Raw genomic sequence first — 27190 nt, forward strand, 5'->3', positions numbered from 1 at the left:
CATCTATCTATCTATATATTACTAAACTTCTCATGTTGTATGTATGTATGTATGTAGGTATGTATGGATGTATATATGTTCCCGAAATACAGATAAAACGGTACACGAAAGCGCAAAAATTTTAGAGCCACCTTACTCACCATTCTCCTGCGGTGTGCAGTATCAAGTTTCGTTCAAATCGGGAAACGAAAAAATTATTAAAAAATCAATTCCCGATTCAGTCAAGTACTCCGGGAGAATTTGATCAATGCAAACAACCTCAGCGGTATAGTTCGCTGGAGCTATCTATTTTCTTTTTTTTCTTGAAATGATTTTTTTCATCAACCGCTGTCACAACGGGAACCCAATGGGTTCATGGGTCATCTAGTACCATATAACATCCCTTTAACTTTCAAGCCAGTCTTCACCTTGTCTACAGCAGTTAAAGAAATTAAATGAATTTGTTCGAATAATGACTTTATCCACAAAAGAGTTCTTTTTTTAACTTAGAACAACCCTGGAGACATCGCACAGTTTAATCGCCCATCAAATAAACATTGCAGATCATCCGCAACATTGTTAACTCGTCTGTGCACGCTTCCCATGATACATCAGTTTGCAGTCCACAAGTATGTTATAACTTGATTTTAAAACGTCCGTTTTTCACCAGATTTGCTTTGATTCCCTGCAGAGCACCTCACGATACCTCCAAAAATACACAGACCTGGCAGACGCAATGGATAAGCAGTCCCGCCGGGGGACAGGGCGTGAGGTCAAGTATTGAATGCTTTAAATCAGAGCTGAATGAAGCTGGTTAATTTTTGCACGTTCCTAAAGCTTTTGTTCACTCAATATAATTCTCCAAACAGGAGAAAAAGATAAGTTTAATGCTTTGGAAATTGCACATTTTTCTTGTGTATCTGTGGAGAAGAAGAAAATGTAGCCTTACTTGCTTAAAGTAAATAGTTATATCGGCTTAGTTATAAGACTCGTAATTTCTTTAAATTATCAGATTTCACTCCAGATTTCGACACTTATTTAGTCCGGACGATATCCAATCCTGAAAACTGAAATAGTATTTTGATGATAGACTTTAGTTAGTCCGTGAGTGTTGATCATGGAAAATCCAATCATATAATGCATGAAATCGCTCCAAGCTCCTAATTTGAAAACTATAGTACTTACAAAAGCGATGCATACAATGATTCGTAGCTATGATGAACAGGCATTCAATAATATGAGTGAGGAAAGTATTTTAAAAACCCAAAAAACTTTATCTTTGAGAAATCGTTGCGGCCTATTCCATGTAATGGCATGGTTGAGCGGGCCAAAACATATGGTGGCTTCAGATCCCAGCGAAGTAACCCAGGAAACGCCTTAAGACCTCAGAGAGTGAGGTGGCTGAGGATGCACCTGATAAAGGATATAATTAAAGAAGACCGTTAATTATCTTCAAAAGGGGTGTTTATTTAACCCAAACACCCAGTTTTCAGTCATGCACTTCCTTGGAGGTTTCTTAGTCTGCATGCAAAGATTCAGGCTGTGAGGTTTCATGGTTTTGCAGTTATGGAGGAGACACACTGGCACACACACTGATATTTATTAGCATAGATTTTTTTTCGGATGTCCGTCGCGATTCCGTGAACGATGATGACCATGGAGCCATTCTGGGTTCCCACTTGCCTACGCGACCATGGGAAGCGAGACCAGCATTGGATGTGTTAATTGGTTGGCTTTAATTGCCAACTTTCTGCCGCTGGAGATGACGGCGCTGACATTCATCCTCTCTTTGTTGCTCAACCATCTCAACTGAGTCATGGACAACAGTTCTCGACTGTTTGTTGTGTGTTTTTAATCTGGCAAGTTCTTCTCAATTCTCTATGTTAATGTTTGCTTTCCTCAGATGCTTATTCACAATGTCTTTGTAACATAACTTTTGTCCTCCAGGTGCACATTTGCCCTCCTTCAGGTCACCATAAAATAAATGTTTGGGAGCCAATGCTCTGGAATATGAATGACGTGACCTGTCCATCGAAGTTGAGCAGATATAATTTCCTCAACACTGGGTATCCCAGCTCTCCTTGGGACTGTGGTATTGGGGACACAGTCATGCTATTATATTCCCAGAAGCTTCCACAGGTGTCTCAGTTACAATCTTGTGAGCTTCTTTATGTAGTTCCTGGAGAGAGTCATGGCTTCCACTGAGTACAGAAGTGCAGTCACCACCACACATTCTACTCGCACTTTGGTGTTGGCAAGCAATCTCGCTTGGTTGCATAGTTTTTCGGTACTTCTGGTACGGATATAAGTTCCAGAGCTGAGATTCTGTGACATGTTTATATGTCATATCTATTTATTACATACATATTACCACCATAAAATAAATAACCATTCCTTTCACACCATGAGGCACATAGGGTTTGTGTGGTAGTTTCATTTGATTAAGGAGTACAGTCCGAGTTGGGTCACCACTCTGACACAGCATACTTTAATTGCTTATAACCTCCAGTAAGCTGGTACTCATTTTACCCACCTTGGAAGGACGACAGGCTGAGTCAACCCACCCGGTGTTATTTCAACAGCACAACAGAGGCTTCATACTCAAGACCCTAAGATCTTAAAGCAGCCACCTTAACCATTAAGCCAACACCACCCTAATAGCTTAAGTCAGCCACCATAACTATTAAGCCAACAACACCCTAACTATTAAGCCAACACCACCCTAAGATCATAAACCAGCCACCTTAACCATTAAGCCAACAACAGGCTTCACAGCTGCCATGCCCCAACCCATTTCCTTGCATGCTCAATGCACACCCCTTTAACTCCCCTGCCATACTCCTACAGTGCCTTTCGAAAGTCTACACCCTCTTTCAAAAAATTTTCACCTATTGTTGCCTTGTAATCTGGAATTAAATTGCATTAAAATCAGACTTTTTCCACATTTAATGAAGCATCTTAATGGTTAGGGTGGTGGCCTTGGGATCCTAGGATCCTGAGTTTAAATCCCACTCGGCTGTTGAAGTAAAACCAAGTGGGGTTGACTCTACTTGTCATCCTTCCGAGGTCGGCAAAATGAATGTCAGCTTGCTGGTATCCTGTGTCGGAGTGGCGACCTGCCCAGGATTGTGCCCAATAGCCAAGAAGGCTGCTTAGGCTGCACCAACATTCAGCATAGAATATGGTCCTAATGGATGGATGGATTTAAACATCACAACCCACAACTTCCAAGTGAAAAACAAATTGTACAAATTTCAGAAAATTAAATAAAAATACAAAACTAGAATATCTTGGTTGGATAAGTGTCCATCTCTTTTATAATAGCAATTGTAAATGAGCTATGGTGTAACCATCCATCCATGAAGACCATACTCTGCAGAGCATTGCTGCTGCCGAAGCAGTCTCCTTGGCTATTGTGGACAATCCTGGACAGGTCATCACTCCAATACAGGATAACTGGAGCGCTTATCAGAATAGAAAGGAAAATGGATGGAGCAAAATACAGAAAAATCCTGGAGGAAAACTCACCGTCATCTACAAGAAAGCTGAAATTGGGATGGAAGTTCACCTTTCAACATGACAACGACCCTAAGCACACAGCCAAAGCTACAATGGAGTGGCTAAGGAACCAGAAGATAAATGTCCATGAGGGGCCCGGTCAGAGTCCTGACATAAACCCAATCGAAAATCTGTGGCATCACTTGAACATTGCTATCCATCAATGCTCTCCATGCAACTTGACTGAGCTTGAACGGTTTTGTACAGAAGAATGGCAAAGTATTGTCCAATCAAGGTGTGAAAAGCTAGTAGAGACCTATCCTAACAGACTCACAGCTGTAATTGCTGTAAAACGTGCTTCCACCAAGTATTAACTCTGGGGGGGGGGGGGTGGGGGGTGGACACTTATCCAATCAAGATATTCCAGTTTTGTATTTTTAATTAATTTTCTGAAATTTGTAGAATCTGGAAGTTGTGTGTTACGATGTGTAAATAAAGGCGGAAAAAGTCTAATTTAATGCACTTTAATTCCAGGCTTTCAGGCAGCAAAAAAAGGTGAACATTTTGAAAGCGGGTGTGGACTTTCTCTCAGCACTGTGTGTGCTTTTTTGACACACCATCTCAAGCAAGAGCCTGCTTTGAGCATCACTCATGTGTAAGAGAACATGTTCTCCTCTTTTTCCCAAGCTGACATCACCTTCAAGACAGTTCTTCATGACGTGTGAGCAATTGCTGCAGGCTATGCCACTGAAGTGTCTGCCAAGCACGCACTGGTCAACAATTACACCCCTTTCAATGTCACCGAGGTGTCCTCTTGCGACCATACTGGCTCTTAATACTGGACTCGAGGCACAACCTGCTTGTTTGTACATGTACACATGATTAGAGGACTGCCGGACTGAGATTTTCATATCTTACACGCCACTCGCATACAGTATGTGGAGCAACCCATACTTTGCATTTGTGTTGTATGGCCCGTGTTGCCTCGTTTTCCCTTTTCTGTGTCCACCATCTGTGTGTATCCTCCCTCATCGGATTACAAAATAAATAGATTATATATTTAAATTATTTGTATGTGAAGTCGAGGCTCATGGAAGAGGCTTACGGATGGATACCTTTATGCTTACCGTGGTGGTGAAAGTGTATTTATTGGATTTTGTCTTCACAGCGATGATGAGTCCAAACGGTACTTTCGTACTCATGCGTATTACCCAGTACTGGATAAGATGATAACGGAGTATGATGCATGGTATGCTCATTTGAACAAGTCGATAATGAGACATGGACAAGCGTGCTCTCCAACTCTGCTAGCTTTCTTCACGTTGTTACCCGAAAACCAATCATTGATCACTTTGAAATTGTTGAGGAGCATCTCATCGTGGAACTTCCTCTTTTTTTTTTTCTTTTTTAAGCTCAGAGATTCTAAAAACTGTGTGTGAGATGTTGTGTACATTCTGCAGCCTCTCCAGCTAGCACTTCCCCCCCACAGATTATGGTTCTGAAAGTTGTCCTGACTTTGTGTGTGATCGATGCAGCATCTGAACAGTTATTTTCATCCCTCCGAAGGACCAAGACTAACCTCTGCAGGTATTTTGAGTTTGGAAAAGCAAGAAATGTATTCAGACTTTCACTAGGGAATGAAGAAAGCAACTTTGCAATGAAAAACTTATGACTCATTGTGTGGAAGACGGTGTTGGTAAATCGGAAGCAGTTGAGGCGAAAAGGGGACGACGAGGTGAGCAGCAATTAAGGGGTCATCCATTTATTTGTATCAAACATGGTAGACATATATTTCTCCCCAATGATTACATTTGTTTTTTGAAATTCCATTTGTTTTCCTGATATTTGGTTTCAGTTCTAACGTTTGCACAAGAGGTGTGAAATCTTTACCTTCACCACTAAAGGTAGACGGAGGTTATGTTGTGTTTGTGTGTTTCTTTACCCTGGAGCAGCCACAGCGTTTCAGCGATCATGACCAAACTGGGTAGAGACGTCGACCATGGTCCAACTTAGACACTTGTCGTTTTTGGTGAATCTCGGTCAAAGGTCAAGGTCAAGGTCAAGGTCACCGAAAAACCGAAATTCTTATTTTCACAATAACGTCCGCTAAAATGGTCGTATCGACTTCAAACGAAATCCAAAATGTGCACATTCCAATTCTGCATCCAACTATATGTCTCATTGGGGTGTCACCCCAACACCCTTCTTAGCGGTCGGGGGTCGAATGTCAGGGGGGTCGGGTCAAAACTTTCAAATTACGATAAAAACGCCATTTCAAGTCCGATTGACTTCCAAGTTATGATCATGACCAAACTAAGTGTTATAACTCATTAAACAGGAGCACTATCAACTTATAAGAACCAACTTGATTTCCAGGTTTTTGTTTTTTCAGAGATCATGGAGATATGACAAAGTTATTCTGGCAATTCCTTGCTCAACGAGCAATTTCATTTTTTGTTTGTTTGTCTGTGAGCAGGATATCTCAAAAAATTATGGACGGATTCGGCCGAAACTTGGTAGACAGGTTGGGTGTGTGAGAAGGACGAATTGATTCGATTTTGATGAAGATACCAATCTGGATCCGGACGACAGAATTTTTTAATTTTCGAAGTGATTTTTCACCATTTAGAAATGGGGCCAAAAACGATATATCGCAGGATATTGCAACAAAGTAGTGGATGAGTTATGACAAAACTATGTGGATGAGTTGGTTAGGTTACAAGAGCAAGCGGATTGGATTTTGGTTCAGATCCAGATCTAGATCCAGATCCAGATCCAGATCCAGATCTGGCCTATCAGTGGGATACAAACTGGTCAGCCTGGTGGAGGTATGTGCTCTACCGAGTTCCGTTCTAGTTAATGACATATTGATCAGCAAAATGTTTTGTTTCATTCATTAATTTTGCTTACAGATTTAGTCACCACATCTGAGGAAGGATATAGATTTATATCGACTTGCGAGCAGAGCCTACCTGTCGCTTCGCTCAGGGCCATGTGGTGGCCCCTGGGCAGCCTTCAGTAGTGGAGGCCCGCCCTACCTTAGAATACTAAAAGGTGACAAGACATATTTACAGTCATCCATAAAGTATATTTTTCAAGAACAAAGAATCTGAACTTCTATATAAAATAGAGAATGAGACAAGATGAATATCTTATATCTGTTATAGATTAATATCTTATATCTGTGATAGATGAATATTGTTATGGCTGTGGAAATTAGCAGAACACTATAAAGGTCCTTAGTTCAGTTATATTGCTCAGTCCGTGTTCAGTTAGATTTCCCCACCGTTGTTTAATGGGATTTATTCGTGTCACCCGGGCTGTGATCTTTGAGTTAGCCGTTTTTCTTTACTATCGTTATTTTGGACCAACCGCTTCACACAACCAACTTAACCACAACCCTCATAACCACACCACCGCGTTTCCACCTCGGCACACGGTTGCCAGAGGCCTGGCCTTTGTCAGGGGAAAGCAGGCAGCCCCCGTTCCCCCCTACCCCGGATGAATGGCGTCTCCACGGTGAATTCCACCCGGCGTGTGGAAGAAGACAAATACATCGGCGAGGGAGCGTCCCCGATTTGGCAGGAAAATGCTTCCTTCAAGAAGGGTCCGCCATGTTCTGGAGGTTTCCCGCATGTTCTGGAAGGAAGGCAGGGCGAGAGCGGAGGGGCGGAGCATGGGTAATAAAAAGGGCGCACGGAGTGCTCTCTCTCTCTCTCTCTCTCTCTCTCTCTCTCTCTCTCTCTCTCTCTCTCTCTCTCTCTCTCTCTCTCTCTCTCTCTCTCTCTCTCTCTCTCTCTCTCTCTCTCTCTCTCTCTCTCTCTCTCTCTCTCTCTCTCTCTCTCTCTCTCTCTCTCTCTCTCTCTCTCTCTCTCTCTCTCTCTCTCTCTCTCTCTCTCTCTCTCTCTCTCTCTCTCTCTCTCTCTCTCTCTCTCTCTCTCTCTCTCTCTCTCTCTCTCTCTCTCTCTCTCTCTCTCTCTCTCTCTCTCTCTCTCTCTCTCTCTCTCTCTCTCTCTCTCTCTCTCTCTCTCTCTCTCTCTCTCTCTCTCTCTCTCTCTCTCTCTCTCTCTCTCTCTCTCTCTCTCTCTCTCTCTCTCTCTCTCTCTCTCTCTCTCTCTCTCTCTCTCTCTCTCTCTCTCTCTCTCTCTCTCTCTCTCTCTCTCTCTCTCTCTCTCTCTCTCTCTCTCTCTCTCTCAGTTGTCACTGCCGCTGGACACCGCGGAAGGACCTGGGTTGCTTCTGCCAGAGTTGCACGAAGATCTGGGCTCGTGTCCGAGTCAGGAGCTTGGAGTGGTCGTTCGGTGGAGGTCCGGGCGTTACGAGGGAGACGCGGGGTGGAGGTGCAGCGCTGCTGTGTCATGCGAACCTGCGCGTGCGTGTGGGGAGAGCCGGAGAGAGCTCGCCTGCCCCTTGGCAAGGCCTGGGCGCACCCGCGGCTACGCTAGCTGCCGTGGGGACGGGACGTCGCAACTCGCCCCACCAAGGCACCATGAGGGTGCAGGTAACCTGCAACGGTCTCGTGGGGCCCTTTCAGTCACCAAGGCCCCACGTCATAAAGGGCCACGGGCTCAGTCTGACTCCCTTGTCTTTGAGGGGGTCTTTTTTTTGAGGTTTTTCTTTGAATGCATGATGTGGCGCCGAGTCCGTAAGTAAAACGTGTTTTACTTACGGTAAAAGTCTGTAAGTCCATAAAGAGTCCGTAAGTAAAAGTAAATGTACATAATAACCATAGTCGGTTGTAGTGTTTTCGCCTTGCCCGTGTCTTTGTCCCCGTCCCGCAGTCTTCAACAAATAACTGCATGCGTGTTTTTCCATCATTGCTTACCTGCATGACTGCATGATTGTTTGTATATGTGTTGTATAATAAATGTGCTTATTTAAATGTACCCCGTTCGTCATGTCGTTTTCTCCCATTGAACCGCCGTATTGTTTTTCGGAATACGAGTTGGTTTTTGAATACCAATCATAGAATCGGGTCCAGCGAGGTCTGGCGATAATACCTGCTCGGTTATCCCAGAACGGAACGAACCGCTTAAGCGGTTCGTGTCCAAACAGGCCTTCGCCGAGGCACGGTCCCTCGGTAGGTTACCCGTGTGAATACTTAGGTATATCGATATTTGGCGATTGACCCTGTCGCGCGGGTTGAATACGGACTGGGCCGTGGTGGGATTAAAAACCCACCCGTGACTGGTTTCTGGCGTTGTTCCAGAAAAGTCACGACTGTTCGGTGGGCGAGCAGCCGCAATTAGTTCGCGCGGTCACTCGCACGCCGGGCGGGTGTAGATTCGTAACAATATCTTATATCTGTCATAGATGAATATCTTATATCTGTCATAGATGAATATCTTATCTCTGTTATAGATGAATATCTTATATCTGTCATAGATGACTATCTTATATCTGTCATAGATGAATATGTTATATCTGTTATAGATTAATATGTTATATCTGTCATAGATGAATATCTTATATCTGTCATAGATGAATATCTTATCTCTGTCATAGATGAATATCTTATATCTGTCATAGATGAATATCTTATCTCTGTTATAGATGAATATGTTATATCTGTTATAGATGAATTTCTTATATCTGTAATAGATGAATTTCATATATCTGTTATAGATGAATGTCTTATATCTGTTATAGATGAATATTTTATATCTGTTATAGATGAATATGTTATATCTGTTATAGATTAATATGTTATATCTGTCATAGATGAATATCTTATATCTGTCATAGATGAATATCTTATCTCTGTTATAGATGAATATGTTATATCTGTTATAGATGAATTTCTTATATCTGTAATAGATGAATTTCATATATCTGTTATAGATGAATGTCTTATATCTGTTATAGATGAATATTTTATATCTGTTATAGATGAATATGTTATATCTGTTATAGATGAATATCTTATATCTGTCATAGATGAATATCTTATCTCTGTCATAGATGAATATCTTATATCTGTCATAGATGAATATCTTATCTCTGTTATAGATGAATATGTTATATCTGTTATAGATGAATTTCTTATATCTGTAATAGATGAATTTCATATATCTGTTATAGATGAATGTCTTATATCTGTTATAGATGAATATTTTATATCTGTTATAGATGAATATGTTATATCTGTTATAGATTAATATGTTATATCTGTCATAGATGAATATCTTATATCTGTCATAGATGAATATCTTATCTCTGTTATAGATGAATATGTTATATCTGTTATAGATGAATTTCTTATATCTGTAATAGATGAATTTCATATATCTGTTATAGATGAATGTCTTATATCTGTTATAGATGAATATTTTATATCTGTTATAGATGAATATGTTATATCTGTTATAGATGAATATCTTATATCTGTCATAGATGAATATCTTATATCTGTCATAGATGAATATCTTATATCTGTCATAGATGAATATCTTATCTCTGTTATAGATGAATATGTTATATCTGTTATAGATTAATATGTTATATCTGTTATAGATGAATATGTTATATCTGTTATAGATGAATTTCTTATATCTGTTGTAGATGAATATCTTTTATCTGTCATAGATGAATATCTTATATCTGTCATAGATGAATATCTTATATCTGTTCTACTAACTACCAACTACCATTCAGGCACTCACAAATACATTTTTCCTTACAATGTTTTTTTCATGAAATATGTGGAGGCCCCCTGGTTGTGGAGGCCCCTGGGAAACTTCCCAGCTTGTCCATGCCTAAATCCGGCCCTGGCTTTGTTGATAGACCAATGAGTCATTCTGTTTGTCAAAAAATGCCATATTGGTCACTTGACCATTACTTTATGGACTCAAAACAGCCTCTGAGGCCATGGGCACATCTTCCGTGTTACTTCACGAAAAAAAGTTGTATCTCTACCCTGAGTTTGGAGTTTGTACCTTCCACCTACTCTCCCACCCCCATCAACCCAACTACAAGTTATACATCACCTGGTAATTCAAAAATGAAACCTTGACAATTATGACGGAAACGGAGTGTTTGCATCGCATCAGCCATCAAACCCTTTTTGCATTTGCATTGAACGTATGAAATATTAACCTGATGGTTCACAATGAACAGCCTCGTTAATACCTGTACCATTTTTACCGGTGTCTGAATTACAGGTACCGGTTTACTTTCCGTCAACGATCTCCCATGACAGGTTCTCGTGACGTCACCTTGTGATTGTACTTCACTGAGCATATTTACCGAATGCCACGCCCATGTCTCCTCCCTCTATATGCCACGCCCATGTCTCCTCCCTCTATATGCCACGCCCATGTCTCCTCCCTCTATATGCCACGCCCATGTCTCCTCCCTCTATATGCCACGCCCATGTCTCCTCCCTCTATATGCCACGCCCATGTCTCCTCCCTCTCTATGCCATGCCCATGTCTCCTCCCTCTCTACGCCACGCCCATGTCTCCTCCCTCTATACGCCACGCCCATGTCTCCTCCCTCTCTACGCCACGCCCATGTCTCCTCCCTCTCTATGCCACGCCCATGTCTCCTCCCTCTCTACGCCACGCCCATGTCTCCTCCCTCTCTACGCCACGCCCATGTCTCCTCCCTCTCTACGCCACGCCCATGTGTCCTCCCTATCCATGTCTCCTCCCTCTCGATGTGCCGCCTCTCTCCACGTTCCACCAACTCCGTCCCATGTTTATACGGTCGCTCCGTCATCGCTTGTTCACTGTAAGCTGTGTCATGTCATGGGGTCGTCGTGTAGTTGGCCCGCTTTGCGCTCTGTTTACTCCTCAAGGCAGAGTCCACCGATCATGCGCCGCTGGAATTGAAAACCCATGGGCGATTCGCTCTCCCAGCGTGAGTATGCGGTTTGCGGTTATACTCGGACTTGTATCAACCACTTTTACCACCACCACCACCACCACCTTATTGATCAAAATGTAACTGCCGAGCGCTGCTGTGGTTATTTATTGTGTAACCGCTGTGCTTTTACTACCTCTGTAGTTGCTTTATCACCATGTTGTTGTGGTTGTGCCGTTGTCATGTTACCACCAACCACCGCGATTCCGTACTGATGTCGATGTGCGGTGCAGCTGCACAACCTTGTTAAACTTTATACAAAAACTCGACTTCCGGAGTCTGTGTGTCTCCTTCGAGTTCGGGGGTCGTACGTAAATAAACCACGTGACATTTTCAGCATGTTCATGACACCCTCACCCCTGTGACGCTCGATGACACTTCGCATGACACACACACACACACACACACACACACACACACACACACACACACACACACACACACACACACACACACACACACACACTCTCTGGGAGAATGAGTATGAACTGGACTTTGTCCCCATTTCGATGTGCAGTCGAAAATGTCTGTTTCCGAAATAAAAAGCCCAATCAGAGATTGCAGAACCTCGAGTGAACTTTTGTGTGGTTTTGGGAACAAAATGGCTTCAAATTACAAGTTATTGCTACTCCGAGTAGTCTTGGTATGTTAGGGACTCTAACTTTGTTGGGGTCATGTATTTATTTAGGTGTGTGTGTGTGTGTGTGTGTGTGTGTGTGTGTGTGTGTGTGTGTGTGTGTGTGTGTGTGTGTCAGTGTGTCTCCTCCATAACTCAAAACCATGAAACCTATCAGCCTGAAACTTTGCATGCATACTAAAGGGACTCCAAGGAAGTGCATGAGTGAAAATTGGTTGTTTGGGTTAAGGCCCGGTCACACCTTGACGTTTTAGCCAACGTATGCCGATTTTTGAATTTTTTTTCTAAAACGCTGGCACACGTTGAATACGTTATGGGTAAGTTTTGATAACATTGAGAGCACGCTGAAAAACACTGCCATACGTCGATGTACGCTGGCTTTAAACGTTGTACTTTTCGGTTGTCCTCAAATTTTTTCATGCTTGAAATTTCACGACGTATGCCGGCGTATGACACACGTTCCGCTACGCTGGCCACAAGTTGTATGGACGGTCTGCGATCGTTGACAGACGTCAACACATGCTACTTGTAAGTTAATCATAAGTTGAGACACGCCGAGGTAATGTTTAGCGTACCCGAAACTTATTTCTAACCTATGATTAACGTGTTGTTGGCACGTTACGCGATCGTTGCCACACATCGACAGACGTTACTTTTAAGTTACTCATAGGCTGAAAGACGTCGGTATAATGGATCATCCTTGCGTCAGCGTCCACGGCCACGGCCAGGACACTTATTTGCAGCATTCTTCAAACTTTTCTTCGGCATGACGAGGATGTTCACACTTCGATGTCTAGCTTGGCTATGATTACAATTGTCCATCGGCAGCGTCTATTTAAAATAGTCGAGTTTGAGCGTTTTAACACGTTCAGAAGAAACGCTTCAAATTTCCAAACCCCAGCGTCAAAAAACAAAGGCGAGTGACAGCAATTTAAATCGTTCATTGTAAACAATGAAAATAGCTGAGTGGTACCGTTTAAAAGTTGTTGAGTGTAAAAAAAATCCAATTGTTGAGCGCAAGCATCTACTTTCAATAGTGGAGATGCAGCCATTTAAATCGTTGAGTGGCAGCCTATGAATAGCAAACCCTACGTCACCGGCAAAGATAAACTGCTGCACGATATGGATAAGTTAGGCTATCGTTGGGCATAGTTTGTGAACGCCGGCTTCACGATAATTATTCGTTGGTATATCGTATCTATAAGTAATCAAAGCGCTCTATGCACATTATTAGTTCATTGTGCATTTGTCCAACCCGTTATGAATAGACTAAATCGTAAAAACAAGCCATACCTCATTGTTGAAAAAGCCCCATAAAAAATTAGCCGCGAAGAACTTCGAACAATGGTGAAAAGATGTCTCCTACCCATGGACACGCGGACGCAAGGACGATCCATCATAACCCACACCCTCCCCCTCACACTCACCTACTACTGCCAACATGAACAAACTACTACTAATACTAATACTGATACTGCTGACATGGACATCGACTCAAAAAGGACTCGAAAACACTGTTGGGTTCCCCTTTTATGAGCAGCATTTTTATTTAACAATTCCCAAAACCGCTGGGAACACGTCTTTATATGGCAGTTGTAAGCTAGAAACACGTTCATTTTTTTTTTTTTGTCGACCGGAAGACGTTATTGGAATACGTCGACATACGTCGATGTGTGTTGGGACTATGTAAAGAATTGGTTCAAAGCACGTCAAACATCAGTTAGAAATAAGTTTCGCGTAAAAAAGACATTACCGCGACGTGTTTCGACTTATGAGTAGCTTATAAGTAGCCTTTGTGGACGTGTGTAAGCATCCACATATCGTGTGTAAAACGTATCCCCATCGCATGCGGAACGTGTGTCATACGCCGAGTACGTCGTAAAATTTTGAACATGTTTAAAATTTCTTGACGTACTCTACTTACTACGACGTATGATAGCGTACTTTAGTGTTCTACTCACGTATACCAAACTTACTCGTACCGTATTTGACGTGCCCCAACGTTTTAGACATATTTTTCTTAGGTCGGCATACACTGGCAAGATCGCCAAGGTGTCACTGCGATGTTGTCACTTCCATTTCTACGGCAGTTATGATTTGAATCGTTGTGCGTCAGCCTTTTAATAGGCTACGTCACGACATCGTCGGCGATGCGTGCAACGCGCTATGCCTAAGTTAGACTATCGTTGGGCATCGGTTGTGAAGGCCGACAACAGGTTCAGCATTCGTTGGTATAAGTTATCTATAACACAACGAAACGTTCTGTGTCCGTTACCAATAAGTTATACATAAGACCAAGTCGCTATGAATACGTCCGAATCTTTAAAAAAAAACATCAAAAGTTCAACGTAAGCCAGCGTTTTAGATACATTTTAATACGTTGCCATCGCTGGCTAAAACGTCAAGGTGTGACCGGGCCTTTAATTAAAACACCCCTTTTGAAGATAAATAATGGCCTTATTTAATTATCCTTTCTCAAGGTGTCATTCTTGGTCTGCTCCCTATCAGCTTCCTGGGGTCTTAATTCGCCATTTTAATTTGGCCTCCTCAGCAATGCCTTGACTTGGAACAGGCCGCAAATGGTTTCTTCACGCCAAAGTTTGTGTTTCACTTTCCTCACTCATATTATTGAATGCCTGATCATCATGTCTACGAATTGCTGGATACATTGCAATGCTTATAAACGCCTGGAGACACCAGCTTTCGTGGCTTTATTTCATTTCCGCACATGCCATAACCTCGAGAATCTTTTCATCTCAGCCGGATTTCAAAATTTATAAGTCCTTATTTACTCCAGCAGCAGTTCCGACTACTATAAAAAACATTGCTCACATGTCCAATTTAGACATTGCTTGGGTGTTTCCAGGTGCATGAATGGGTTTATACGACCGATTGGCGATCGCTAATCGCTTGCCAAGCCAGCTGTTCCTTATCAACCGGATTTGTTGGAGTGCTTGCTTGAGTGCTTAAGCCACTTGGCGAGCACTCTACAATATTCACACTATCAATGAATATATTCATCGACTTGAACAAAGTTCAGGGCGCATTCGTCGACGTTTGGCTGTACCGTGCCTCAAGTGGTGCATCTGGCAGTGGTACGCTTGCTGAAAATGTACAATTTTATTTCACACCACGTTTCCCTTTTTTGTATGATCTTCTTTCATAATGCAACCCGTCATTTCAGCATAGACAGAACGCTATTAAAAAAAATGAACATTTTATTTTTAAAAGTTTCTTCAACTGTTTCGTTAAGTGCTTGCTTATGTGGTCAGGTCAGGTCAGGTATGGGAGCATGCGCCGGAGCTGCGCGTTGCTGCATCAACTTTCCGCCGGTACTCCAGGGGCCTCCGTCTGGCCATCCCCAGGCAGATGCCAGGCCCATCCCCATCTCCTTGAGATGATGGTCAACCTGCTGCAACCACGAGGAACGTGGTCGGCCCATTGGCCTCCTCCACTCACGAAACTCCCTCGCTAAGAGAATCTGGTGAGCAGGATCAGCATCAGGAAAAAGAGCCGCAGCTGATGCTCACTGACTATACAGTGAACAAATCTCATTTGAGTCTCTCTCAGCAACCGCTCGTTGGATACAAAGTCTGACCAGCGATAGCCAAGGATTCTCCGAAGAGACATGGTACCAAAGGAATTAAGTCTCCGTCTCAGATCGTTGGTCAGATTCCAAGTCTCACATCCATAGAGCAAGACTGTGGAAGCACCAAGGACCTGAAGACTCAGACTTTCGGCCTCCTGCAGACGTACCGGCAGTGTCACACCCCATTATCCAGTGAATTCATGACTACCCAGGCCCGACCCAGATGTCTATTGACCTCTGGCTGACAGCCAGCAGAGACATGAATATCACTGCCAAGGTAAGTGAATCTCTCCGTGACCTCAACATCCTCACCACAAACGGGCACAGACAAGATAGCAGCATCCAAGATGTCATTGAAAGCCTGGATCTTAGTTTTTTTTTTCCCAGGAAACCCATTATCCTAGCGGCACTGACTCCTCATTCAGCACCTTGAGGACTTCCAATAGGATCTCCAGAGTCTCCGCAATTATGGCTGCATCATCTGTGAAATCAAGGTTAGGGATCTTGACATTCCCAAACGACGTACCGCAGTGTCCACATCCTCGTGGTGTCTCTCTCACTTTCTCTCTCTCTCTCACTTTCTCTCTCTCTCTCTCACTCTCTCTCTCTCTCTCTCTCTCACTTTCTCTCTCTCACTTTCTCTCTCTCACTTTCTCTCTCTCACTTTCTCTCTCTCACTTTCTCTCTCTCACTCTATCTCTCACCCTTTCTGTCTCTCTCTCTCTCTCTCTCTCTCTCTCTCTCTCTCTCTCTCTCTCTCTCTCTCTCTCTCTCTCTCTCTCTCTCTCTCTCTCTCTCTCTCTCTCTCTCTCTCTCTCTCTCTCTCTCTCTCTCTCTCTCTCTCTCTCTCTCTCTCTCTCTCTCTCTCTCTCTCTCTCTCTCTCTCTCTCTCTCTCTCTCTCTCTCTCTCTCTCTCTCTCTCTCTCTCTCTCTCTCTCTCTCTCTCTCTCTCTCTCTCTCTCTCTCTCTCTCTCTATCTCCCCCCCCCACCCCTCTCTCTTTGTCTCCCATCACTCTCTCCTCCTGCTCCCCCTTCTCCTTCTGTTAATGGGGATTGTGAAGGACTGACAGTTTAGTTTTGAATTTGCCAGGTAGATAGCATGGGTTTTAGATGCTTCTGCCCGGTTTTATATCGAAAATGTTGCTGTTTGGGCACGTTTTATCGCCCTTCCCTTCCCCTCACACCGCCTTCCTTTCCCTTCCCCTCACACTGCCTTCCTTTTCCTTGCCCTCATGATGCCTTCCCTTCTCTTCCCCTCACGCTGCTTTCCCTTCCCTTGCCGTCACACTGCCTTCCCTTCCCCTCATGCTTCCTTCCATTCCCCTCATGCTGCCTTCCCTTCCCCTCATGCTGCCTTCAATTCCCTTCCCCTCATGCTGCCTTCCCTTCCCCTCATGCTGTCTCCCATTCCCCTCATGCTGCCTTCCCTTGCCCTCATGCTGCTTTCCTTCTCCTTGCCCTCACGCTGCCTTCCCTTCCCTTTCCATCACACTGTCTTCCCTTCCCTTCCCCTCATGTTGCCTTCCCTCCCCCTACCCTCATGCTTACCTCCTCCCAAACCCTCTCCCCTCTCCACCTCCCCCATGGACATGTCAAGGAGGTCTCGACGTGCTGTTTTAACGTACCCCATTTTGTTCAATCTTGTAATCCCCACCACCCTCCACCCCCCCCTCAACCTTCTCCACAAGTCCGACTACCAAACGCAAATCGAGATCCCTTCCCTCATGCTTATCTGCTCTCAAACTCACTCCCCCATCCCCCTCTCCCCTATCTTCCTCGCTCTCACCGCCTCCCGGAGTGTAGAGCGATGTTTGGTGAGGCGTCGCTCTTTCCAATCCCCCTCCTTTCCTCGCTCTTCCTTCCCTCCCTCCCCCTTCCTAGCTCCCCCTCCATTACCCCCTTTTCGCTCCCTCCTCCCAACACTCCTGCCTCCCTCCCATCCCTCCTCTCTCTCCCTCCCTCTTTCTCTCCCCCCCCCCCATCCCATCATCAGTGATGCAATAGGTTGTATCTGTAAGTTGTCAATGAGATGTAATTAATAGATGTACAGTACTCATGTTCCAGTACCATGAAGTTTAAATGTTCATAGAAGTACAATGCAGTGCTACGCACGTTTAAACGGTACGTAATTAATAGACGCACTCACATTTGTCGACCGAGGCTTCGCCATGTTTTTTTTGTTGTTGATGTAGATGTATAAATATAAATATTGTTACGGATCAGTGGTATATACCACATAATTGGAAATGTTGAAAAGGTATAGACTGTGGCAAAAGCAACTTAAATATAACTGGAAAAGCACTCGGGAGAGAGCACACCTCCGCCACCCAATGCCTGATCCAGGAGAATATATCAGGACCAACACATTTTTGAAAGACCATGCCATATATAATTTTGGCCCGATCTCTCAATGGTGAAGAATCACTTTTTAATTTAAATCATTCTCATATCCAAATTTGGATTCAGATCTTCACCAAAATCGAACAAATTCGGCCTTGCCACACACCCAACGTGTCCACCAAGTTTCATCCAAATCAGTTTACAACTTTTTGAGATATCGTGTTGTGTTGTTGTGGGGCCGGGTCTCGGTGGCGAGCACGACCGCGAGGGGGAGCAGTAGAGTCGGCTCCACTGAACACACCGGAATTTAGGTCGTGACCCTCGGATAAGTCCAAAGGTACGGGTCCCTTTCAGGACCATGAATCGCCAATAATTTGACCGTGTGGAGTAGGGTTAATTGCCAACTTCAATATACCTAAGTATCCACACGGCAAAGCTTACCGGGGAATTCACACCCTCGGCAGGCCTTGAGCAGAACGATCCGTTACCGTGCTCGAACCGTGTGTAACCTGAATGGATGGTTACTGAGGCCCGTCGGTCCAAATGTACAACTACGGCAACGGCTTTCCTAATCCACAATACGCACCGTGGCAAAGAAATGACAAAGAACGAGCTGGTACATTCAACAAGAGGGGAATTTATTTACAACAATAATTGGGGAACGAGGAGAGCACGTAAGGGCAGAGTTATCCTACTAAGCAATGCAAATAATGTACAACAAAATCACTTCATAATTCTACTTAGAGACGGGCCTACACTCAGACACACACCCAAAGAAATGGACGCCGTCGGGTCTTTTATTGCCCCCTTCAGCTCGGAGGGAAGACGAGCTGAGGGGAGAGAACGTGTTGGCTACCTGGCCGCGTTCGCGCGGCTCGACGTCCACACCTTCCTGGAGCTCCAGTAGCCAAAAGCACGGACCAGGGCAGCCGAACCCAGAGGAGGCGAGACGAGGTGGTCTCCCTTGATGAGATGGTCGACCGCTCGCTGTAATGCACCAGACGTGACACCTCCGATGCGCGGGATGCAGTCCGCCGCAGACCAAGACAGAAGCGCGCTGGTCCAGATGGGACGTAATTATCAATCCTTTCTTCCGTCCTTTGGGGCGCGGTCCACTCCCCCGTGGCCTGCTCCCATTGGGTGGATGGTGTGTCCTGGCTCCGCCTTCTTGCCAAGGACCGCCCTGGCTCTGGTCTGCTCGTCGCCCATTAGGTGGAAAATGACGCATACCCTTATTTGGCGCGCAGCCAGAGCGAAACACTTTGTGTCCATATTTGGAATGGAATTCCATTCCAAAGGAATTCTGCCCACACACACGCCGCATGCCGGCGAGCACATGAAGAATGCCGCGAGCAGAGTGTTGTTGTTGGGGTAAAAATCCTATCTATAAAATAACTTTGTAGTGCACGTACACTTAATTACCCACTATACAAGGGAGGGGACCCTAACTAGAAACACATACTTATCGAGATAACTGATCTATAAGGACTCTGGCTGTTATGTGCTCATGGCTGCCAGATTCGTAACAGTATGTCGGTTTAGCTCTATCTCTCAATGGTGAAGAATCACTTTAAAAATTTGAGTAGTCGGATCCAGATCCGGATCTTCACCAAAATCGAATCAGTTCCTCCTTGTCACACACCCAACCTGTCCACAAAATTTCATTCAAATTCGTCCACAACTTTTTGAGATATCCTGCAAACAAACAAACAAGCAGTCATAGACTGGTACTTACGAAATCGTCAACTTGACCTCTGACCTTGTCTAATAAAAGCTGTCTCTTGGGAAGGTAGCGACACAAACCAGAAGTTTCTATGATGATTCTGTACCAAACCATCAAAAATCCAGTGTTTGACCTCACTGTGACCTTGACCGTTGACCGATTTTGACCAAAATCTAATCAGCGCTAGCCATCACCCTCCTGAATCATGTGATGTAATTTGACATTGGTAGCTTCTTCCGTTCTCGAGTTATAACTTTTTTTTGGATGTTTGACCTCACTGTGACCTTGACCTTTGACCGATTTTGACCAAAATCTAATCAGCACTAGCCATCACCCTGCTGAATCACATGGTGTAATTTGACATTGGTCGCTTCTTTTGTTCTTGAGGTATCGTGCCTACAAACAAACAAACAAGCTGTCATAGACGGGCACTTACGAAATCGTCAACTTGACCTCTGATCTTGTCTAATAAAAGCTGTCTCTCGAGAGAAGGTAGCGATGCAAACCAGAAGTTTCTACGATGATTCTGCACCAAACCATCAAAAATCGAATGTTTTGGATGTTTGACCTCACTGTGACCTTGACCTTTGACCGATTTTGACCAAAATCTAATCAGCGCGAGCCATCACCCTCCTGAATCACGTGGTGTAATTTGACTTTGGTAGCTTCTTCCGTTCTCGAGTTATCGTGCCTACAAACAAACAAACAAACAAACAAGCTGTCATAGACTGGTACTTACGAAATCGTCAACTTGACCTCTGACCTTGTCTAATAAAAGCTGTCTCTCGAAAAGGTAGCGATGCACACCAGAAGTTTCTAAGATGATTCTGTACCAAACCATCAAAAATCGTAACGTCGACCGAAGCAAAAAACTCCATTTCTCCACGCAATTATTTTATATTATTTATCAAAATCACAGAACCGTAATATCCGGCAATCCACCAACAATCTTTACATAATCCGACAGCTCAGCGAGTAAGGCATGCGACGATAACCTTTATTGGGATAAAAAATGACTTTTAAACACCATCTTTATCGAAAACACCATCAGCGCGCACACGGAAAAGCTTTACGTGACTCAACGACGCGTCTGCTCGAGCGCACTGCATCATGTGACGACCCGTGACGCGTCGAGTGAAATATTTTTATACAATCTTAAAACGTCTCCAAAACATCCGATTTTTACCACAATTTCGACAACCGAGTTTTAAGCATCCGAAGCGATCGCAAAAACCGAAGACAAAATTAAAATCGAAGTTAAAACAAACTCGTAACGTCGAGCGAAGCAAAAATACTCCATTTCTCCACAGGAATTTACGGAATTATGTTTGACCTCACTATGACCTTGACCTTTGACCGATTTTGACCAAAATCTAATCAGTGCTTGCCATCACCCTCCTAAATCACGTGGTGTAATTTGACATTGGTCGCTTCTGCCGTTCTCGAGTTATCGTGCCTACAAACAAACAAACAAACACACAAACAAACTAGCAGAAACGGAAGTGATCAATATACTTACGAAATCTTTAGATTTCGTTAGTAATAAACCAATGTCACCCGCAGGGTGACCCGTATCTTGCCAAAAGGTGACCACATGTGGTCACACTGAGGTGAAAAGAGCTGCTATCCACCAGGAGCGACTCCTTGAGGAATATCTGCCTACGAGAGATTCCGATGAGAATCGTTCTAGAGTCACCATGAAAAATATGCGTTTGCCTCATAATGTCACCAAATGACGTCATAATGTCTCAAGCTTGACATATCTCGAAAGCACTCATTGAGGTGTTCAATTTGAGGTACTACACGATATGGTTCCTAAAACTTGAAAATTTGATCTTGGGGTCAAATATGTTTGACCTTAGGTGCTAACCATGAAGGTCAAGGCCAATCGCCACCAAGATTAATCAGCTGAGCGCCAGACCATGAAGTTTGAAGACGATCCGATCAAAATTACTCAAAAATAAGGGTTTCATCGACTCCCCTGATTTGCGACAAAGTGACCTTGACCTTTGACCTTGACCAAAATTTTGTGCACTGAAAGGGACCTCTATAGGCCTCTGATATGCGAAGTTACAAAAAAAAATATACGTGATTACAGACAAACAAACAAAAAAAAAAACATACAAGCTGACTAACATATCTTGCAAAAACTTTGTTTTGGCAAGATAACAAACAAACAAACAGAAACGGAAGTCATCAATATACTTACGAAATCTTTAGATTTTGTAAGTAACAACAGAAAAGGGTGAAAACATAACCTCCTTCCCCTTCGGTGGCGGAGATAATAAGTTTGCACCGTGTGAATAAAGCTGCCACTCGTGCCATGTTCTGGCTCATGAGTTAAAAGGAATGCAGTGTTTAGAATTTAGATGAATCCGTCCAAGCTGCATTCCCACATGAAAAAATTGTTTTGGGAAACGCTGTTCCAGACCATGCACACGCACGTCATCAAAGGCAAGGCAAGGCAGGCATTTTGACATCAGGCATTAGAGTAACCTTGTACAACACAATAAAAAAGCGACACGGAGCCATACGAAGTAGGAAGGGAACACGATGTAATCAGAGAGAAGCGACAGTGCAGTGCAAGGCACATCCAAGCTGAAGATCATTTTACAGACCGAGCTATATAACAGCAATGAGGGTGCTGAAGGTGGCATGCTGACCACAGCCCCTACTCTTGAACCGTTTGCATTGCTGCGGATGCTGGTCGATCTTGTCTGCTGGCCGGTCTGGTTCTCGACAAACCCATACTATCCTGCTGCAGTCGTGGAGACGACATCCAAGCAGACGACTACCTTGCTGGTGTCATAGAGCCAACATCAAAGCAAACGAATCCTCTCTGGGCATTTCGAAAAGGCAAAAGGCAAGTTCCTTATTTCTCATTCCTCAGCACTGGGCGCAGCATGGTCCTTAATGGCGAGCAGTGGACTCGGGTTCATCTGCTGGCCACGGTGGTATGAAGGTCACCCTCTGGGGACTCGCAAATTGAGTGGACAGTTAGACATCACTTTATGTGCACTTTTTGGGGCAACATAGCCTGCTTTGGACGTGAACACATCCGACCTTTAATATAGATTCATGCCTTGCTGGGGTCATAGAAAGAACTGGATAGATAAGATAAGTTGCTAACTTGAAAGTCGTGAGTTGCTTACATACATATAATTAATGTCATTCTCCAACCTGAGACGTACGTCGTGATGTCACCGTCACAATGCATGGACTGTCTGTGGCTCCCGGAAGAGCTATCTCGCAGCGCTAATTCCCAATGTGTTATTTCGTATACCGTCATAACTACATGGAAAATGCAGTTAGCAACCAGTTTCGCCCTTATTTGGGCATCATCGGGGCAACATAGCAAGCTTCCATACACTTGTGACTGAAAACCTTTCGATTATAAACCAGACAATGTGCGACTCCAAACCATGTGTGGTGAGATCACTGGCACCAAGTCTCATACAGTCCTTGCTGCACAATGCCGGGAGTGATAAGTGCTGCCTGCCATGTGGGACATTATCTCCCACTTTACCAAACACAATCTGGAGTCATTAATGGTTAGCATCTGGCGCAATGATAATAATTAACCCTTGGAGCACAGTCGAGACAATCCAGGCCCGTCACCAGGGCTCAGTATTAAGAGGGGCATATGAACTGGATGGGGGGGGGGGCACAATTATTATATTTAATATTTTTGATAACCCGGTGTACTATTGTATGCATGCAGCATTGACGCATCTATACTGAGGTTGCCGTCGCATACTAACCAAATTGATCTCAGCTACATTTAATATGTTCCGATGTTTTTGGCCTAAAATTATTCGAATGCAGAAGAGTCGCAACAAACTGGCACATTCACAATGCAGATATTCAATGATTAGACAATTGGCACCAATTCAGGTGAACTTACACAAGGTGTTGTCAAGAATTGGCATTAGAAAATTAATATACCAGAGATACAATGAGTAAACGGGGGAGGTTGGCACCAGAATCAGTGCACTTTGAAATAAGATACAGTTGGCTATGACCTGCGATCATCACGTTAAACTATCAACAGCAAATACGACCAGCCTGAAGATACCACAAGGTCCGCATTTAAAACAGTCAATTACACAGAGGTAAGGTTATGCACAAAGCACTAGATATGGGATATGCAAAGCACCAAACACAACATTTAACTTAAACATCAGAAGGACAAAGCAGCCGACCACGGCGGGTGCTGACCACAACCAGAACCACAACCGCAACCTTTTCTTAGCCATTTTCGTATATCCATGTCTTTTTCTACTGCTGCTAACTCGCGCTCTCCGTGACTCGTCCCTCGTGACTTGTGTCACTAATGTCGCGACTCGCTAGGTTAGACGGTTGAAGGTTTTATTTATTAAATGATGCATGTACCAAAAACAGGTTTTATCTGCATCTATCTATAATTCCAGCAATGTGTGTGTCTGTCTGTCTGTCTGTATGTGTGTCTGTCTGTCTGTGTGTCTGTCTGTGTGTCTGTCTGTCTGTCTGTATGCGACCGCAGTTTCTCGATGACCGCCAGTCCGATCGGATTGAAACTTGCCAGGAATATTGCCGGGGCCCCGAGGATGTGCCTTTTCGAGGTTTGATATCAATCGGACAAGCAGTTCCCAAGTTACGGCTATTTATCTGTCGACTAATGACAAGACACGGTGCTATGACGTCACGAATGACATCACAATTAATGTTTGTGTATTTATTTCTTTATTTATTTTTGCACGATTGACAGTCCGATCTGATTGAAACGACAAGAATATTGCTGGGGACCCGCGGATGTGCCTTTTCAAGGTTTGATATTAATCGGACGAGCGGTTCCCAAGTTACGGCCATTTATCTATCAACCAATGACAGGACACGGTGCTATGACGTCACGAATGACATCACAATTAATGGGGTTTTTTTGTTTGTTTTTGCACGATTGACGCCACAATTCTTCTTCTTCTTCGTTTGGTATGACGTCACAATCGACGCTGGGGACCTTAGTATGTGCATTTTCAAGGTTTGATATTAATCGGACAAGCGGTTCCTAAGTTATGGCCATTTATCTGTCAACCAATGACAAGACACGGTGCTATGACGTCACAAATGACGTCACAATCGACGCTGGGGACCTTAGTATGTGCCTTTTCAAGGTTTGATATTAATCAGACAAGCGGTTCCCAAGTTACGGCCATTTATCTGTCAACAATGACAAGGCACGGTGCTATGACGTCAAGAATGACGTCACAATTTTTTTTTTTTTTTGCACGATTGATGTCACAATTCTTCTTCTTCGTTTGCTATGTCACAATTGACGCTGGGGACAATTGACGCTGGGAAAAATGTGCCTTTTCTAGGTTTGATATCGTTCTTCATCCGTTTCAGCTGTTTCCCAAGGTTTGAAAGCTGTGTTTTCCCAAGGTTTGAATTAATTGTTCAAATTATTAATTAATCCCAAGGTTTGGGGGGGTCAGAGAGAGAAGGGACGAGAGAGAGGGGGCGTCACAATTCGAGAGAGGAGGGGGCGAGAGGGGGTGTGAGAGGGGGTGAGAGTGGAGCGAGGGAGGAGAGAGGAGGGGTGAGACTATGGGGGAGAGAGGGGATGAGAGAGGGGATGAGAGAGGGGGGGAGAGAGGGGGGGAGAGAGGGGGGGCGTCACAATTCTTCTTCTTCGTTTGATATGACGTCACAATTGACGCTGGGGACCTGAGTATGTTTCCCAGGTGTTTCCCAAGTTATGGCCATTTATGACACGGTTGGTCCGATCTAATTGAAATAATGCCCCAATCCAGTCGTCGTTTACGAGAGTGAAGGAACGAAGCCGCACCTACGGGCCTGCACTAGTAATTTCAAATGTAAGCATGATTGCAAACACACATTTTTAATTTTTATTAGAAAATTACTTTTGTAAGATGGAGGGTTGTGAAGGTCACGCGGTGCACTTCATCTTTAATTATGTAAATTTATGTCTTTTCCTTATTCATATTATCATAGTATGACTTTTTTACATTTATACCTAACTTCCAACCAATCAGGTAACCTGCTTAATAGAACCTCCATATCGAATACTCTGATTGGCTATTCCTTAAAACTAAATGATCCACGATATATATAACCACCTACAGCATCAACATTCGACACGAGGTCTTGCGGCTGTCTGTCGTCTTGGCTGCTGGCGTTGGTGCTTGCGTTATTATCTTATATCTTGTGGGCTTGGACTGTATTGTTTTGCCAATTACTTTTGGAGATGCACTGGCAAGCATTTACTTATCTCTTGACTGTTATTCAAAGAAGGATATTATTAAAAAACAGTTTATCCAAGAAGGCCTCATTATTCACCACGTTGAACATCTGGAATAAGGGTTTTAGTTCACACAGGTGAACTCTTAAACAGAAAGGAGTTCACAGTGGGCGCTCGTCCTTAAACACTAAGTCGTTCACAGGGTGCAACAGGGCATAAATGGATGGCGTACAAGTGGGGGGGGGGCACCAGATGTGCCATGGGGGGGAATTGCACCCAAATCCCGCCCCCCTTAGCGACGGGCCTGAAACAATCATTAAGAAGTGGAAGGCTGATGGTATCACCAAGACTCTGCCTCGATCAGGCCATCCCTCCGACTGGATGTCTAAGTATGGAGGAGACTGATCAAAGTGGTCTCCAAGAGGCCAATGACAACTTTGAAAGAGTTCCAGGCATTTTATGGCAAAGACACTGTGTGCATGTGACAACAATATCCCAAGCACTCCACAAGTCTGGCCTGTACGGTACAGTGGCAAGAGGAAGCCATTACTCAAAAAAGCCCACCTTGTGTCCCATTTGAGGAATGCAAAAATACACTCCAGAGATTCTGCAGCCACGTGGCAAAATGCTTTGTGGTCTGACAAAACCAAGATGGAACTTTTTGGCCTCAATGCAAAACATTACGTTTGGCACAAACCCAACACAGCACATTACCCAAAGCACACCATCCCTACTGTGAGGCACGGTGGTGGCAACATAATGTTTTGGGGATGCAAAAATTGGGGATGGGATTTTGGGGATGGGATTCTCATCAGCAAAAACTGGGGCAATTGTCAGGATAAAAAGGAAAATGGATAGAGCAAAATACAGAAAATTCCAAGAAGAAAACCTGCTGCCCTCTGCAAGAAAGCTGAAATTGGGACGGAAGTTCACCTTTCAGTGTGACAACGACCCGAAGCACACAGCCAAAGCTACTCTTGAGTGGCTTAGGAGCAAAAAGATAAATGTCCTTGAATGGCCCAGTCAGAGCCCTGACCTCAATCCAATCGAAAATCTGTGGCATGACTTGAATGAAGATTGCTGTTCATCAATGTTCCCCACGTAAATTGTTACGAATCTGGCAGCCATGAGCACTCAACATTTAGGTCCCCGTAGCTCAGTTATTTCGTTAAGTAAATGTGGATAGATAGCTCCCTTTCCCCTATGTCTAATGGGAATTAATGTGTACGTGCGCTGCCGTTATTTTATAGATAGGATTTTTCCCCAACAACAACCCTCTGCTCATGGCATTGTCCGCGCTCTTCGCGCGCTCGCCGGCATGC

General features: G+C 44.0%; 1 protein-coding gene across 3 annotated transcripts in view; it reads left to right on the forward strand.

The window, feature by feature from the left end:
* The first annotated feature begins 11093 nt into the window (after positions 1-11093).
* The window catches only part of MOCS1 (molybdenum cofactor synthesis 1), a 41330-nt gene continuing 25233 nt past the window's right edge, over positions 11094-27190 (forward strand). For all 3 annotated transcript variants that reach the window (XM_085887530.1, XM_085887531.1, XM_085887533.1), the window contains exon 1: positions 11094-11337. In XM_085887530.1, the coding sequence (XP_085743656.1) occupies positions 11101-11337 (237 nt within the window). In that variant the 5' untranslated portion in view covers positions 11094-11100. The remainder of the gene's footprint in view (positions 11338-27190) is intronic.

The sequence above is a fragment of the Eptatretus burgeri genome, chromosome 7, assembly GCF_056783735.1.
Source record: "Eptatretus burgeri isolate ZD-2024b chromosome 7, Ebu_testis_v1, whole genome shotgun sequence".
Taxonomy (NCBI): Eukaryota; Metazoa; Chordata; class Myxini; order Myxiniformes; family Myxinidae; genus Eptatretus; species Eptatretus burgeri.